General features: G+C 38.3%; 4 protein-coding genes across 9 annotated transcripts; 2 read left to right on the forward strand and 2 right to left on the reverse strand.

Annotated features, from left to right (window-relative positions):
* Positions 1 to 267: 267 nt before the first annotated feature.
* Positions 268 to 3,714, reverse strand: LOC103874555 (probable serine/threonine-protein kinase At1g54610). The gene is made up of 8 exons (XM_009152976.3): positions 3,254 to 3,714; positions 2,679 to 3,078; positions 2,320 to 2,604; positions 1,928 to 2,245; positions 1,601 to 1,837; positions 972 to 1,072; positions 776 to 896; positions 268 to 705 (listed from the first exon to the last, which is right to left on the reverse strand). The coding sequence occupies exons 2-8, from the start codon at positions 3,033 to 3,035 to the stop codon at positions 427 to 429; spliced, it is 1,698 nt and encodes a 565-aa protein (XP_009151224.1). The 5' UTR covers positions 3,036 to 3,078; positions 3,254 to 3,714; the 3' UTR covers positions 268 to 426.
* An 844-nt stretch (positions 3,715 to 4,558) lies between these two features.
* Positions 4,559 to 7,399, reverse strand: LOC103874558 (probable nucleolar protein 5-1). The gene is made up of 9 exons (XM_009152982.3): positions 7,240 to 7,399; positions 6,862 to 6,961; positions 6,726 to 6,767; positions 6,460 to 6,639; positions 6,215 to 6,379; positions 5,923 to 6,123; positions 5,343 to 5,840; positions 5,117 to 5,251; positions 4,559 to 5,041 (listed from the first exon to the last, which is right to left on the reverse strand). Exons 2-9 carry the CDS (start codon positions 6,937 to 6,939, stop codon positions 4,727 to 4,729), a joined length of 1,614 nt encoding a protein of 537 aa, XP_009151230.1. The 5' UTR covers positions 6,940 to 6,961; positions 7,240 to 7,399; the 3' UTR covers positions 4,559 to 4,726.
* A 99-nt stretch (positions 7,400 to 7,498) lies between these two features.
* On the forward strand, positions 7,499 to 10,063 carry LOC103874557 (pentatricopeptide repeat-containing protein At5g27110-like). Its single transcript, XM_033273739.1, is given in 4 exon segments — positions 7,499 to 7,794; positions 7,796 to 8,585; positions 8,587 to 9,834; positions 9,971 to 10,063. Coding segments are annotated over 3 exon segments (2,046 nt in total). The 5' UTR covers positions 7,499 to 7,555; the 3' UTR covers positions 9,604 to 9,834; positions 9,971 to 10,063.
* Positions 9,834 to 14,141, forward strand: LOC103874556 (kinesin-like protein KIN-14U). Of its 6 annotated transcripts, XM_033273743.1 has the most exons (12): positions 9,834 to 10,064; positions 10,193 to 10,413; positions 10,943 to 11,104; positions 11,231 to 11,314; positions 11,391 to 11,552; positions 11,672 to 11,778; positions 11,855 to 12,039; positions 12,118 to 12,282; positions 12,367 to 12,585; positions 12,672 to 12,709; positions 12,828 to 12,955; positions 13,037 to 14,139. In XM_033273743.1, the coding sequence occupies exons 3-12, from the start codon at positions 10,987 to 10,989 to the stop codon at positions 13,667 to 13,669; spliced, it is 1,839 nt and encodes a 612-aa protein (XP_033129634.1). In that variant the 5' UTR covers positions 9,834 to 10,064; positions 10,193 to 10,413; positions 10,943 to 10,986; the 3' UTR covers positions 13,670 to 14,139. The 6 variants fall into 6 exon arrangements, with proteins under 6 accessions (XP_033129634.1, XP_009151227.1, XP_009151226.1 ...); XM_009152979.3 differs by lacking the exon at positions 9,834 to 10,064 and having other exon boundaries at positions 10,180 to 10,413; XM_009152978.3 differs by lacking the exon at positions 9,834 to 10,064 and having other exon boundaries at positions 10,897 to 11,104.
* Positions 14,142 to 14,704: the final 563 nt, after the last annotated feature.

Here is a 14,704-nt window from a genome sequence, read left to right on the forward strand (position 1 = left end):
GCATTCATAAAAATATACTATTCCCTCTGTTCATAAAAAATGTTTTAAAAAAATTGTTTTAAAAAACATGTTTGAAGTTTTTATTTAATTTTTATTAGTTAATAATGGTGAATTGTAATTTTTGTAAAACTGTATATTTTGAAATTAGTTTGGAATTATGAAAAATTAATAAATACAGGAATAATACATTTTTTAGGAATATCGTGTATCAGATTCTTTTCTGTAAAGAAAAGAAAAGGCTGTTTTTGGTCCAAAATGGAGAAGAAATACACTAGGAAAAAAGTATTTCTATATTTAATTTCTTCATTCAAAATCAAATGTTATCAAACCACTATAGAATTTAAACAAAAAAAAAACAATAGTAGAACTAAAATAAAAATTTGCAGCTGAAGAATAAATATTCAGACAACAACAGCTCTCTTTCCATCAAACCTTCACATCCATCCTCATACTACCACCGCCACAGCCACCACTCCTTCGCGTCTCAGCTGCAATATCAGTAAACTCCACTGGCGCTAGAGGGCCAGACCACATCTCGAGAGGCTCATTGGCGTAAGAAGTAAACGAAGTTGAGCTAAAAGGTATCTCAGATGGTTCAAAACGCCTAGACAATCCCATTGGGAAACCGAGCAAACCGTCTTGGTGTGGAGGAGGGAACTTATCACTCTTGCTCTTTGCGTTTGCGTGAGTGATCATACGCATTCTCTGTCAAATGAAAAATATTAGATAATGTTTGAACAAACATGATAAGATAAAAGAAGTAGTGTTCTCTTACATCAATGTTAGACTGAACCTCAGCATTAGCCTCTGGAACCGGCATTGCTCTAACAGCTCGTTCTCGTGGTTTTGTTTTCCTTCTCCCACTCTCGTGTGCGTTTTTACGTTTTTCTCTTAGTCTGTTGGCAGCAAGAACTCTCATTCACATGCATCACTCAGACATTCAAGTAAAGTTTGACACTAGAAAAGTATACCTTCTATACTCTTCATCTCGTCTCTTGGCATCGATCTCTTTAGTTGGTGGATACTTAGGGAGATCGAATGGTTGACATGGAAGAGGATACGTTGTGAAGAACTGTTACAACACACAACATACAAAAAGTTTCAAACTTCGACATTTGATCATCCATTGTAGGCCTGCGATCATTAGCTGAACTGAACCGAAAAGCTCCGTTTTCGGTTCAGTTTAGTTTGAAGGTTCAGTTCAATTCGGCAACTAAAAAACAAATTCGGTTTTCGGTTAGATTCAGTTCGGTAACTGGTTAATTCGGTTTTCTGAAAGAAAAAAAAAACAAAATGTTACCAAATTCAATTTCAAACCGAACTAACCAAAATCTAAATCGAAATAATTGAATTTAACAGAAACTTTTCGAATTTTATTCAAGCTAAACCAAAAACCAAAAATTTTGCTAGAAAATTTTGAAACTAAACAAAACCGAACAATATTTCTTTTCAGTCACTTCGGCGAGATTTTGACCTACCCGAACTAACTGAATTTCGAACTAACCAACCCAAACTAACCAAATAAACCGAACCAGCAGACCTAATCCATTGGTTAGCCATTTCCAATCTTTCTTTGCAATGTAAGTTCATAGATACTTACATCACTCATTGATGCAGATGTAGCAGTCTTACGCTCAGCAGGGTCAAGTGCAAGGAGAGTATCCATAAGAGAAACTGCCTCGGGAGAGAAATCTTTATAAACCTCTCTTATGCGCCTCTTATACTGCGGTAAGGGCCTGTGTTGAGCATGTTTACGAGTGGAAGGTAACTTAATCTTCCTCCAATACTCTTCTGAAGGTGATCCACACAGCTTATAGATCCTATGCAGCTGCTCCACCTACAAAACAAAGATTAACATAATCCATGAGAAGAGCTTTAAACTCGAAATGAAAATCAATGTCAGTCTTAAGAGTTTGAGAGCTAAAACCTCGGTTCGACCTGGCATTATCGGTCTACCAGTAAGCAACTCGCCTAAAATGCAACCTGCGCTCCATAGATCAATACCAAAACCATACTCCACAACACCATGAAGAAGCTCTGGCGCTCTGTACCACAATGTAACCACACGGTTTGTCATCTGTTGCCTTCTTCTTGGATCAAAGAACGTTGCAAGACCAAAATCACCAATTTTGAGAACTCCTTCGTCGTCTATAAGAAGGTTTGATCCTTTGATATCACGGTGAAGCACACCTCTGCTGTGACAATGCTCGAGTCCCGAGAGTAATTGTTTCATATAGCATTTCACCTGAAACTCAAAGAGTCAATACATTTTGAAACACTTGAAGAACGGTTTTGTTTTGAAAACGTTATGAAACTAACCTGTTGCTTGGTGAACTTTATGTCAGGGCTAGCGACAAGACCAGCAAGGTCATGGTGCATATAACGGAACACTAAGTACAAACTGCTTGACATTCTGGAAGTAACCAAACCTTCTAGTTTGATAACATTGGGATGATCTAATCTCCTCAGTATCAGAATCTCTCTAGCCATAAACCTCAAGCTCTCTTTTTCCCTTACATCGCACCGCACTTTCTTTAAGGCTACGATGTTACCTGTTAGCAAGTCTTTCGCTTTGTACACATTGCTATACGTTCCTGATCCAATCTATTCACCAGAAAAGAAAAGATTCAATATAACAACAACCTGATAAGAAGATGAACAAAGAAGACAGTACTCACTTTCTCAATTTTCTCAAAAGAATCAGCCTTTCTTGGGAGCCAACCGTTAAGAGCTTCTCCACAGATTTCAGATAACCAAGATGGCCACCCTGCAGAGATCTGCTCACCAATCAGATGCTTTGGCGGATTACTCTTCCTCGGGTCAGCCTTATTAGACCTTTTACTTTCTCCTGTTAGCTTTTCATTCTCCTCTTTAATCTCATCAACTCTAGCAACAGGAACAACAATACTACTAATGGTCTCAGCTTCAGTGACGGTCTCCTTCACTTCTTTCCGTTCGTACCTAGTGCTGACTTGGTGTATAGACCCAGAAACTGAGTCTGATGAAGAAACGGGTCTTCCTAATACACAACCCATCTCATGAAACTAAGCTTCATTTGCTCAACATGTTCAACAGTAACTGCCATAAACAAAACAAAGCCCACAAATGTAAAGTCAACAGCTTTACCATCTCTGGGACAAAAAGACTTCAACTGGAACCCAGAATTCTCAAAAGGTTTCATATCTGACAGATCAGATTAACAATAGAGCAAGTGAAGAGCAAACAGTGTAATGGGTACAAGAAAGTTTCTTACTTTATGATGGAGGAGGAGCATAACTCGCGACTAGGATGAACTAGTTGAACAAGCTAATACAGTTTGAATTCAGACAGGAGCTGTCTCAGTTAAAGGAATGTAAGAATCTAAAAGTAGTAACTAAAAACAGAAGTTGAGAAGGTGAAAGAGAAGAGGAAGATGTGAATCAGAAGTAATGTTTTGAAATAAAGAATGAGGCAAAGAGCATTTAGTTAAAGCAAAACAAAAATTAACAATAACGGCTTTGGGGAAAGCGAAGGTAATTGATTGATACACACACAAAAAGACATAAGAGTCAACAGACCAAAACACAAGCCTTCCACTAATTAAGGAGAAAGAAACCAACTTTCAATTCACATATTAACTCTAGTTGTGTGTTAAAAATATTAGACATTAAAACCACGACTATCTTAGGTTACAAAAAATTTGTTTGAACAATATTTTAGAGATTTTGAAAGTTTCGGATCAAATTTACCTAACTATTGTAATTTTTAAAAGTTTTTTTTGTTGTTAAGTTTATTTTGTATTGTTGTTGTCTAAATTTAGTTTTAAAATATTTTAAATCTTATTTTAAAGTTTTATTTAAATTTATGTTTAAAACTTAAATTTATAAAAAAAATTGAGATTTTTATTAGATATAATTTTTTAAAGATTAATATGATAAACAAAAAAAATATTTAAGAATTATAAAAGTGATGTGTAATTGTAGAAACCAAAATACAAACAAAAATATGAAACTTCAAATTTAAATTTTTAAATAGTGAAATTTCAAATATATAATTTTTATTTCTCAAAACTTTAAATTTGAAGTTTTAAAATTTTCTTTTATAAAGCAAAAACTTGTCTTTTAGAGTTGCTCTTAATCAATGAAACCACAAATGTGTTATCTACAAGGATCTAGCTGGACAAAATCAATACATTTTCATCTCACCTTTACCTTAAGATACAGTAATTGGGAGTGAGATGGCGTCGTTTATTTTCCATCTCTCCAATCAAAGAAGCCCAATTATTAAGACTGCATTGTTGACCAAACAGGAGACAAAAAAAGCTAAGAAATCAGTGATACATTCTGTCTTTTTTGAATAAAGCATTTTAGAAACAAAAACATTGGGAACATGTCGAGAACCAAATCAAACGATGCTCTGGAAAAGATATAGAAGCGTCGTAATCACCAACCGATCACTAAGTTGGGCTTTTAACGGGCCTATATTTTGTGGAACAAGAACCTCTAGGAAAATGCGCTACACTTAAATTTGTAGTCAGATGCGCTACACAAAGTCCCTTAGATTTGTCAAGTAGAAATGTAAGTTTCTAGGAAAATGACTAACACAATACGATACCTTCCCTTACAAAACCATGAGCAAGTTCTTAAGAGCAAAACAAAAACAGGACATTTTGTGGGTTTGTGTTCCTGAGAAAACGTTATAAAGATAATAAGCGTACACATTCAAAAAAAAAAAAAAACTTCTAACTTCAGACGTCGCTCTTCTTTTTCTTCTTATCCTTCTTTTCTTTCTTCTTGGCAGGCAGATCTGCTTCTTCTTCCTCGTGTTTCCTCTTCTTCTTCTTCTTTGACGGTTCCTCTGCTTTGGCCTCCTCTTCGGCTTCAGGCTCTACTTCTGTTTTCTTCTTCTTCGACTTCTTCTTAGACGGTTCCTCGGTTTTGGCTTCTTCTTCCTCTGCATCAGCAGCCTTCTTCTTCTTCTTCTTTTTATCTTTCTTCTCTTTAACACCGTTCTCAGCTGTGGAAGTTTGTCCAAGAAGAGAGTCTGCAGCAGTGTTGTAAGTCTGCACAAAACAATAGTTAAGCAAAGCAATCTACTCAATCCAACTCAGTTGCACAATAAATTCAAAAAATCTCACCTTAGCAGGAGTGATAAGACCTCCAGATCCATTTTTCTTATCCTTGTCATATACTTCAATCTTTGGTTTGCCTTTAGCCGAGCCAGACAGACGTCCTAAGTCTTTTCCTTCCAGAGCTCTCAACCGTGCCTCAACCTGTCCCAATACAATTACACAACAATGGTAACCATTAATAAAGGATTCAGATAAGATATATAATTCAAGGAAAAAAATATTAGAAGAGTACCTTCAAACGGCTCTCCACTCCCATAGTGTTGTCTTCACCATCACCAAGAGCATCACAACGGATAGCAAGGGCGGCTTTAGCAGCTAGCGACCGTGAGATTTTACCCTTGCTCTTCGGTGGCGCTTGGCCAACCAAAGAAGCATGGTAGATTAGACCGTATTTCGGAGTGGCATGTTTGGTCTTGAGGGCTCTAAAGAGGGCTTTCTCAGCTCCAAGAATCTGAACCGTGCTCCCAGGCTGCTTTGAGAGGTTCAACAAGCTACCACCGTGAGAAATTAGACGAGCACCGACAAGCTCTCCGACGAGTGCAGTCAGGTTCGGTGCGATTGTGTTCATTCTGCTCTTCAGGTAGTCATAAAGCTGAGCTCTGTACTCGGCAAGAGACAGAACCTGGTCGCAGAGTTCCCTGATGTGCATCAAATCAAGGTCACTGACTTCAGTTCCCATAGATATCACAGAAGCTTCTTTTAGTTCGGCTTCGATTTCATCAGCCAATATCTGAGATGGCGACAGAAACTAATGTTATAGAAAGAAGCAACCTTAGTTTCAATAACAAAGAGAATAGGAAACAAGGCTTCACCTCAGAGAAGTCTAGCTTGGCTGCATTAATCCGATTCCCCATTAACTTAACAGACTTGGCATATAAGATATTGTCCGAGATGATCTTAGCAAGCTCGGGAAAATGCCAACCGTACCATTCACGAACCCTCATAGCGTAAGTGTTGAGCTCTTTGTCAAGATCGTCAAGCAGACCAATAGCTTGGATGATCATAGTATCAACCTGTCAAAAAAAAGTAAAAGTTAAACATAACCAATCATAATCTAGAGGGCCGTACAGAAGTTTTATAATCAAATGCACTGAGAAAGACTACCTTGTCAGAGCTGAACTTTAGTTTATATCTAGCAAGACTGTGAGACAACCCCAAGCTCATTGGAGCCAAGTCTTGATCCCCTAACCCAGATATAAGTTCGGAAAGCTGGCTTCTCACACCACGCAACAGCTCCATAACCGCATTGTTGTGGACACAGTCTATTTTCTACAGGAGTTAAAAGCAAATCCGTAAGAAACAAGTCCAATATCCACAATTAACATATCACAAATGAGAGTACCACACACCAGTTTCTCCTTGATAATGTTTCCAAGCTTCGAATCAGCCACAGCTAAGGTTTCACCTTCGCAGTTAGCTTTCAGAAACTTGCGGAGACCCTTGCTGGGAGCTCCCTCCAGCAACTTAGCCACAGCTTCAAGTGCTTCAGAGGTGTTGTCAAACTTGTCAAAAGCTTTCAGCTTCACCATCTGTATAAACAACAAAACGCTATGAGAAACCTTAACATACAAAACATAGACTAAATATGGATTTGCTCCAAAAACAGATGAATCACCTTTCGAGCTGCGTCTGCAGACGAAAACACATTACCCAAATCCTGCAAACACCAAATAGAAACACCTAGAATTAAAAAAATATCCACACACAGACCAAGGTTAGATAAGAACAAAAAATGGTGAAGATAGTCACACCTCAACGTTTGATAGCTTTCCTTCATCTAATACTTTAAACAGAGCGAAACCGCCAGGTGTCTCAAACAGTACAAGCATCTTCACAAGCTTAAGTCAACACCTGCAAATATAAGATTAAAAGAAAACCCTATCAGCTAAATGAAAACTCTTATAACTACATAAAGCTAAAGTTTTTGGAAGCTAAAACTAGTAAAGAAACAACTTTTAAGAGAAACTCTTATTTACATATCATATCCTCTGGGAAACAAACAAGATAGACAGAACACGAGTTAAGACCGATGCTAATGTTAAGAGTTTGAAACTCCACACCATGACAAGAGCTATCCTAACACACAACGGAAAAAAAAAACTTAAAAGCCATGCAGAACTGATTAGTACCTCGGAGGATCTACGAACAGCTGAAGGATTGGAGAGACGGACAAGAGAAAGTGGTCAGGAGCCGTGAGGTAGCTAGGGTTTAACAGGGTATTAGATTTTATATAGTTGTTGAAGAAGAAGGCTATGAGTTCCTCAAAACGCTGCGTTTTGTTGCGAAGTGGCGCTCGTTTATAACTTTGCTGTAATCTAGGGTTTTCAATATCCAGCTTGTTGGGCCTGATCAAACTCGGCCCATTAAGTTGAATGCAACAAGTAGTTAAGATCGTTATGTTTCGTTTTGGTAACAAAAGATGGAACCTTTATAAAGACAACTGAGATGGAATCTTCCAAGTTGTTGTCTTTGATGAGAGTATGCACGAGTGCAAATTCTCTAAGACAAGCCAAGCTTCTTCGCCAGAGGATACTCGCGGTGGGGCTGCAAAACGATGTCGTTCTATGCAAAAGTCTGATCAATGTCTACTTCGCTTGTAAAGACCATTTCTCAGCGAGACTCGTCTCCGAGGACAATATCGATGTCCAATCAGATGTCTACGTATGGAACTCCCTCTTGTCCGGCTCTCGAGGTTTTCAGGAGACTGCTGAATTGCCCATTTTGCGTTGCGGATTCTTACACGTACCCAAATGTGATCAAGGCCTGTGGCGCGTTGGGTAGAGAGTTTCACGGTAGAATGATTCATAGTGTTGTGGTGAAGAGTGGGCATGTTTGTGATGTGGTCGTGGCGAGCTCTTTGGTTGGAATGTACGCGAAGTTTAACTTGTTGGGAGATTCGGTACAAGTGTTCGACGAAATGCCTGAGAGAGACGTTGCGTGTTGGAACGCGGTTATATCGTGTTTTTATCAAAGTGGAGAGGCGGAGAAGGCTCTGGAGTTGTTTAATAGGATGGAAAGGTCTGGCTTTAAACCTAACTCAGTCTCGCTGACGGTAGCTATATCAGCTTGCTCGAGGCTATTGTGTTTGGAGAGAGGGAAGGAGATCCACATAAAGTATGTGAAGAAAGGGTTTGAGTCAGATGAGTATGTGAGCTCTGCTCTTGTGGATATGTATGGGGAGTGTGGGTGTTTGGAGATGGCGAGAGATGTTTTTGAGCGCATGCCTAGAAAGAGTTTGGTTGCTTGGAACTCTACGATCAGAGGACTTGTCGGTAGAGGCGATAGTAAGTCATGCATTGAGCTTTTGAGTAGAATGATCATAGAAGGGACTCGACCTAGTCAGACAACCTTGACTAGTATTCTAATGGCTTGCTCTCGGTCGTCGAATCTCCAGCATGGGAAATTCGTACACTGTTATGTGATTAGGAGCTTTGTAGAGGCAGATGTTTTTATGAACTGTTCGCTGATTGATCTTTTACTTCAAGTGTGGTGAAGTAAAGGTGGCTGAAACCATCTTTGCAAAGACACAGAAGGATGTAGTTGAGTCATGGAATGTTATGATCTCTGGTTATGTCAGTGTAGGTAACTGGTTTAAGGCTATTGAAGTGTATGACCAAATGGTGAGCGTTGGAGTGAAGCCAGACGTAGTAACTTTCACAAGTGTTTTATCTGCTTGTTCGCAACTGGCTGTGTTAGAGAAAGGCAGGTGGATTCATTTGTCCATTATCGAGAATAGGCTCGAAACTGACGAGTTGCTGATGGGTGCACTTCTTGACATGTATTCCAAATGCGGCGATGTTAAAGAGGCTTCTAGAATCTTTAAAAGTATGCCAGAGAAGGATGCTGTGTCCTGGACAGTAATGATATCTGCCTATGGATCTCACGGTCAGCCCAGAGAAGCGCTTCACCATTTTGATGAAATGCAGAAGCTTGGTGTAAAACCTGATTCTGTTACTTTTCTTGCTTTATTGTCAGCTTGTGGTCATGCTGGGTTTATTGATGAAGTTATCAAGTTTTTTAATGAAATGAGATCCAAGTACGGAATCAAGCCTAGTGTTGAACACTACTCGTGCTTGGTTGACATTCTTGGCCGAGCAGGTCGGTTGCTTGAAGCTTACGACATTCTTCAACAAAAATCAGAGAGGAGAGATGATGCAGAGCTTCTCAGAACTCTCTTCTCCGCCTGTTGCTTGCACCGGGATAATTCATTGGGTTATAAAATCGCAAGGTTGCTTTTGGAGAGATATCCAGATGATGCATCAACCTACACTGTCTTGTTCAATTTGTATGCTTATGGTGAGTTATGGGATGCAGCAAGGGAAGTCAAATTGAAGATGAAAGAAGTGGGACTGAACAAGACGCCTGGCTGCAGTTGGATTGAGATTAACGAACAAGTGTGCCACTTCTTTGCTGAGGACAGGTCTCATCCACAAGCTGATAATGTTTATGACTGTCTTGCCCTCTTAAGTGGCCATATTGAAGCTAGTCAATGATTACTCTACCTGTTGTTGCATCTGTCCCAAGACAATAACATGTCAGGCAACACATAGCGCACTTCCTGGCGAGTTTACCTTGTGTTACCTAGCTAGAGCCACTCTGTAATTAAAGATTATGTCCTCAGGTTTCTTCCAAATGTATGCTCGTACAGTGGCTAAGCTCATATCTGGAGACGAGACCTGGAAATCACAGAATCAGCTTGTTAAGACCAGAGTCAACATGTTCTTGTAAGATGAAAACCTCTCAAATTCGATAAAATGTAGAAGTAGATAAGAGGTCTACATTTTTTTAAGAAAATGTAGAAGATATATGTGAACTAAATTTTTCGAAAAGTCAACGGTTTATCAAATTTAATGTGTATAGATTCAAATTTAACACGTCTCTGTTCGTCATGAAAGACTAAAGAAACCTTGTATACGAATGGGATAATGGGAGGCCGCTCCTCGAGAAAAAAAAGGTACCAACTTTTGTCTTTGAACGGACCTACCATGAACCTGATTCTCTAATCATTTTCCATTTTTAATTATTTATTTTTTCTAATGCTCGATGCTCAGAAGTCGTACTAATCCACTATTTTGTTTGAAGAAGGAACAGAGTAACATAGAGAGAGAGAGAGACAGTGGAAGATGTTCCATTTCTGAAATCAAGACCATCATCATCATTCATCACCAGACAAAAACAGTGTTCAATCATTTGACAAAGCCTTCCACTTTCCAACTCATACCTTTTTTCAAAAATCAAAACTTGTGTTGGGTTGCTGTATTGTCTCTCACTTGCTGGATATTTTGCCTCTGAGAAGATATCAGGTTTCTTTTGATTACTAGCTTTTATACAGACATACATATATGTGAGAATCTGGTTCTGTTTCTCTCTGTTTAATGCTTTACCAGTTGAGATTCTTCAAAGTCTGGATTTTACTTTTTTTGTTCCTTCTCTGGTAATTCTTCTGTATTACTCCCAGTTTGCTTCATCTTCACTTCTCTCATTTCTTTTAAATATTTAATTTTTCCCGAAGGGTTTTCTTGTTTCTGACAAATAAAAACCTTTTTTATTTTCTCTCTGCTGGGAACTTACAATAATCAATTATCTGTCCTGAGTTTTATGACAACTCAAGTTGTCTTCTTGTTCAGAGTTCTGTAATAGAGTACTATAATAATGATAAGTATTTAGTGTTCTTTTTTTCTTTGTTCCTAACTACCATTCTACATTGCATACATTGAGTTGTTGTCGTCGTCCATTCCACTCCCACTTCCTCTTTGATATTTTTGATATTTTTTTTATTCTGTCAGAAGTTGGATCTCGTTTCATTTGAGCTAAGAAAAATGTTAATTTCAGCTGAAAAAGAAGAGATCTTGATCTCTCAACCTCCAGTTAGCTCAATGTCGGTCCCTGAATCTTTTGAATCGCCACAACCTGTTCCTTTGGTCTACACCGATGTAACTGTTGTTCCTGAGCATGAGAGAAATGAGCTTGAAAAGTCAATATCAAGCCTCGAAGGTATCTCCTCATATGCTCGTCCTCTAAGTTTTCTCAACGCCATATTTGTTTAAAGTATGATTTCTATTTGATCAAGAAGTTTAAAATGAATCTGAGTTTAGTTTGATCTGGGTTGGTATTTTACAGGGGAGGTTTTGGAATTGAAGTCAAAGCTAAAGTCATTGGATGACAAGAGAAAGGAAGTTCTGAATAAGATTATAGACACTAAAGGTTGTAACTCTACAATGCTAAAACCTAGATTAAATTTGATTCTTGTCTTAAAAGATTGATTGCCTTCAATTTGCAGGAAGCATACGTGTGTTTTGTAGAGTTAGACCATTTCTATCCACGGAAAGGAGACCGATCAGGGAGCCTGTTTCGTTTGGATCAGACAATGTTGTTGTAAGATCTGCTGGTGTTCGAAAGGAGTTTGAGTTTGATAAAGTTTTCCATCAATCAGCAACTCAAGGTTAGTCTCCTGCTAGGCTTTAGTGATTCCCCTCTTCTTTGCATCTTAGCTTTCTGTTTCCTAAACTTCCAGTTGTGAGTAAATGAGGCCTTCTCATGGTTGAAAAAAAAACTATGTAGAAGACGTTTTTGGAGAAGTGAAACCGATTCTTAGATCTGCACTCGATGGTCACAATGTGTGTGTCTTGGCATATGGTCAAACTGGGACAGGAAAGACTTTCACCATGGTTAGTCATTTTTATTGATTCGAAGAGTTGCTTTTTTCCTAAGCTAAGGAAGAGCTTTGTCTTTTGTCTTGTTTAGGATGGCACAAACGAGCAACCAGGCCTTGCTCCTAGAGCTATTAAGGAGCTTTTCAATGAAGCTTCAATGGATCATACACATTCTGTGACTTTTACGATGAGTATGTTGGAAATCTACATGGGTAACCTGAAAGATCTTTTGTCAGCAAGACAGCCTCTGAGGTTTAATGAAGCCTCAGCTAAATGGTAAATAACCCAGCTCTTGTATAGGCTTATCTCTAAAACCTCAAACATTTTTTCTAAGTATTTTTCTCTTGTCTGCAGCAACCTCAATATTCAAGTAGACTCTAAGGGTTCGGTCGAAATCGAGGGGTTGACTGAAGTTGAAGTGCCGGATTTCACAAAGGCTAGATGGTGGTACAACAAAGGAAGACGAGTCAGATCAACTTCTTGGACAAATGTGAATGAAGCTTCGAGCAGATCTCATTGGTAGGGTCTTGATGGTTTCAGCTGTATTTGCATTTGTTATTTTAGTTTGGTAGTTACCCTTATTCAATTAGTTTATATCTCTAGTTTAACAAGGATTACAATCTTTCGTCGAGGGGATGGTGTGGGGTCAAAAACTGAAGTTAGCAAGCTTTGGATGATAGATCTCGGAGGGAGCGAGAGGCTCTTAAAAACTGGTGCAATAGGGCAAACTCTAGATGAAGGAAGGGCCATAAACCTCTCACTTTCCGCTCTTGGAGACGTGATTGCAGCTTTAAGGAGAAAGAAGGGACATGTGCCTTACAGGTAAGCAGCTCTCAGCTTTTAATTTCTCTTCACACACATATGCCATTGAAGTAGAGTTTCAACTTTTTCCTTTTTCTTGGTTGCAGAAACAGCAAGCTAACTCAAATCCTTAAAGATTCTTTAGGTAAATGGCATACGGTTGCTTATAATATTATTTTTTTAAAAGTGTTTTATGATTGCCATATACTGACGTTATGTAAGTTTGATTACTTTCATGAGTTTGTGAATTTTAACCTTTTTAGGTACTAGATCAAAGGTTCTGATGCTTGTGCACATAAGTCCACGTGATGAAGATGTCGGTGAAACAATTTGCTCTCTGAGCTTTACAAAACGTGCGAGAGCCATAGAGTCTAACAGAGGATTAACAGAAGTAAGCACCTGTACTACAGTATTTGCATATATATCCATTTAGATCCACTGATTGCTGAATGTTCTCATCGTCATTGCTTAGGAACTTCGAAAGCTAAGAGAAAAGAAAATATCAGAACTTGAAGAAGAAATGCGAGACACTCAAGAGAGTTGCAAGAAGATCATAACACGCTTACAGGAAGCAGAGTGTCTTCTTAGTGATAACAAGAAACTCTTGCGGACCACTCATGAGAAGTATGAAGAGGACATCGAAGAAAAATTTCTTTCGCCTATAAATCATCTGAAAGAGAGCGACGCAACCCCAAAATCATCTGACAAACTTGTTAAAATAAGCAAGAGTTCAGGGTATGTCCCACGTTTCATGACTTCAACTGTTACTAGTCGACTAAGGCAAACAATGTCAGAGAAGGAAATCAATGCAAGGCCTCAGAGCATAAGATCAGTTGTTAAAACTCTTACACAGATTTCCACTTCTCAGTCGCTTAGTCTCTCTGACTCACGCAGCAGAGGTCTCCTTCGAAGATCATACACAAAGCCGCTTCAAGCTGCAGCTAAAAGTGGAACACCAGAAACCCCTAAAAGGGATGTCAAAGACACTTCTTTACAGAAAAAGAATATCAGTGATACTCCAAAGAGCAAAATGGTTACATCGTCAGATCCAAATGTGAGAGCTAAACTTTGTTACCACAGGCGGAGAATGTCAAGCTTGACATGATCTAACAACGGTCAATCAAGAACCAGGTCTTTCGTCTTTCTTTTACATTCCTTGTGAATTTGCGAGTTCTAGTCTAGGGTGATGGTCCAGTTGCGAGTTGAGGACCATTGGCACTTGTGGATGTTGCAGTTCTGGTTTTATAAGGACACAACACTCAAGTTACTCTTTGTTCTTACAGCTGAGAGCTTGCCTATATGTTTTGTTTTGTGTGGGACTATTTTCTCAAATCTTTCTTTGGATTGGTTAGCTTTTGATTTTGGATGTTCTTATGGTGTTGACAGAAACTGGATCATAATTAATACTTCAGATCCAGTCTTATTTGGGGGTTTCAAAAAGAGAAGTGTGAAATGCACTTGATGGGTCTTATTTGGGGGTTTCAAAGAGAGAAGTGTGAAAGGCACTTGATGGTTTTTTTTTTTTTGTAATCTTTTGAAGATCCTAATGAAACAATAGAATACAATATTCCTACTCATGTAACAAGTCTTTAATTATACAGTTTGATATATTAATGGATGATACTATTTCCATAAACTTGTTTAAATATATAGTTTTAACCTATTTGTTGACAGTAAATTACAACAACAAATTTTGTGCAATTACTCAGGATCTATTAACTTTGAAATATTTTACTCCTAAAAAAGAGAGAATTGACAAACTATGACACATCCAATTTGAGTTTGTTACAATAGGATTTAGACATTAGAAGTAGGAGATTAGGAATTAGATTAAATTAAATTCAATACAATTTTAACTTTACTAGAACCGAACTAAGAATTTTTTTTTTAACTAAACAGGTGGTCACAGCCATTGGTTCATAAAGGTGACATGTCATGTTCACTGGTCAGGCATTTGTTCTCTGAGAAAACTAATTCAAGATTATAAAACAACAAATTTGGTTTTCAGTTAAATTCAAGATTATAAAACGTCTACAATTTCCATTTTAGAGCAGAAGATTCATGGCTGCATTGTTAGACACAACTTGAGCTGGTGTCCTTCCTGCGGTGTTCAAGGAACCTTTATTGGTACCGGACTGGA

Source organism: Brassica rapa, chromosome A06, assembly GCF_000309985.2.
Source record: "Brassica rapa cultivar Chiifu-401-42 chromosome A06, CAAS_Brap_v3.01, whole genome shotgun sequence".
Taxonomy (NCBI): Eukaryota; Viridiplantae; Streptophyta; class Magnoliopsida; order Brassicales; family Brassicaceae; genus Brassica; species Brassica rapa.

Excerpts from the sequence above, each read along its gene's own strand:
- LOC103874558 (XM_009152982.3), bottom strand. The coding sequence starts at position 6,939 with ATGCTTGTACTGTTTGAGACACCTGGCGGTTTCGCTCTGTTTAAAGTA. Across the intron at positions 6,380-6,459 it reads ACATTATCAAGGAGAAACTG|AAAATAGACTGTGTCCACAA; the intron begins GTGTGTGGTACT and ends TAACTCCTGTAG. Across the intron at positions 5,841-5,922 it reads CCAAGCTAGACTTCTCTGAG|ATATTGGCTGATGAAATCGA; the intron begins GTGAAGCCTTGT and ends TCGCCATCTCAG.
- LOC103874555 (XM_009152976.3), bottom strand. The coding sequence starts at position 3,035 with ATGGGTTGTGTATTAGGAAGACCCGTTTCTTCATCAGACTCAGTTTCT. Across the intron at positions 897-971 it reads CGAGATGAAGAGTATAGAAG|ACTAAGAGAAAAACGTAAAA; the intron begins GTATACTTTTCT and ends TGCTGCCAACAG. Across the intron at positions 706-775 it reads AGGTTCAGTCTAACATTGAT|AGAATGCGTATGATCACTCA; the intron begins GTAAGAGAACAC and ends TTCATTTGACAG.
- LOC103874556 (XM_009152978.3), top strand. The coding sequence starts at position 10,930 with ATGTTAATTTCAGCTGAAAAAGAAGAGATCTTGATCTCTCAACCTCCA. Across the intron at positions 12,040-12,117 it reads AATGAAGCCTCAGCTAAATG|CAACCTCAATATTCAAGTAG; the intron begins GTAAATAACCCA and ends TCTTGTCTGCAG. Across the intron at positions 12,283-12,366 it reads GCTTCGAGCAGATCTCATTG|TTTAACAAGGATTACAATCT; the intron begins GTAGGGTCTTGA and ends TTATATCTCTAG.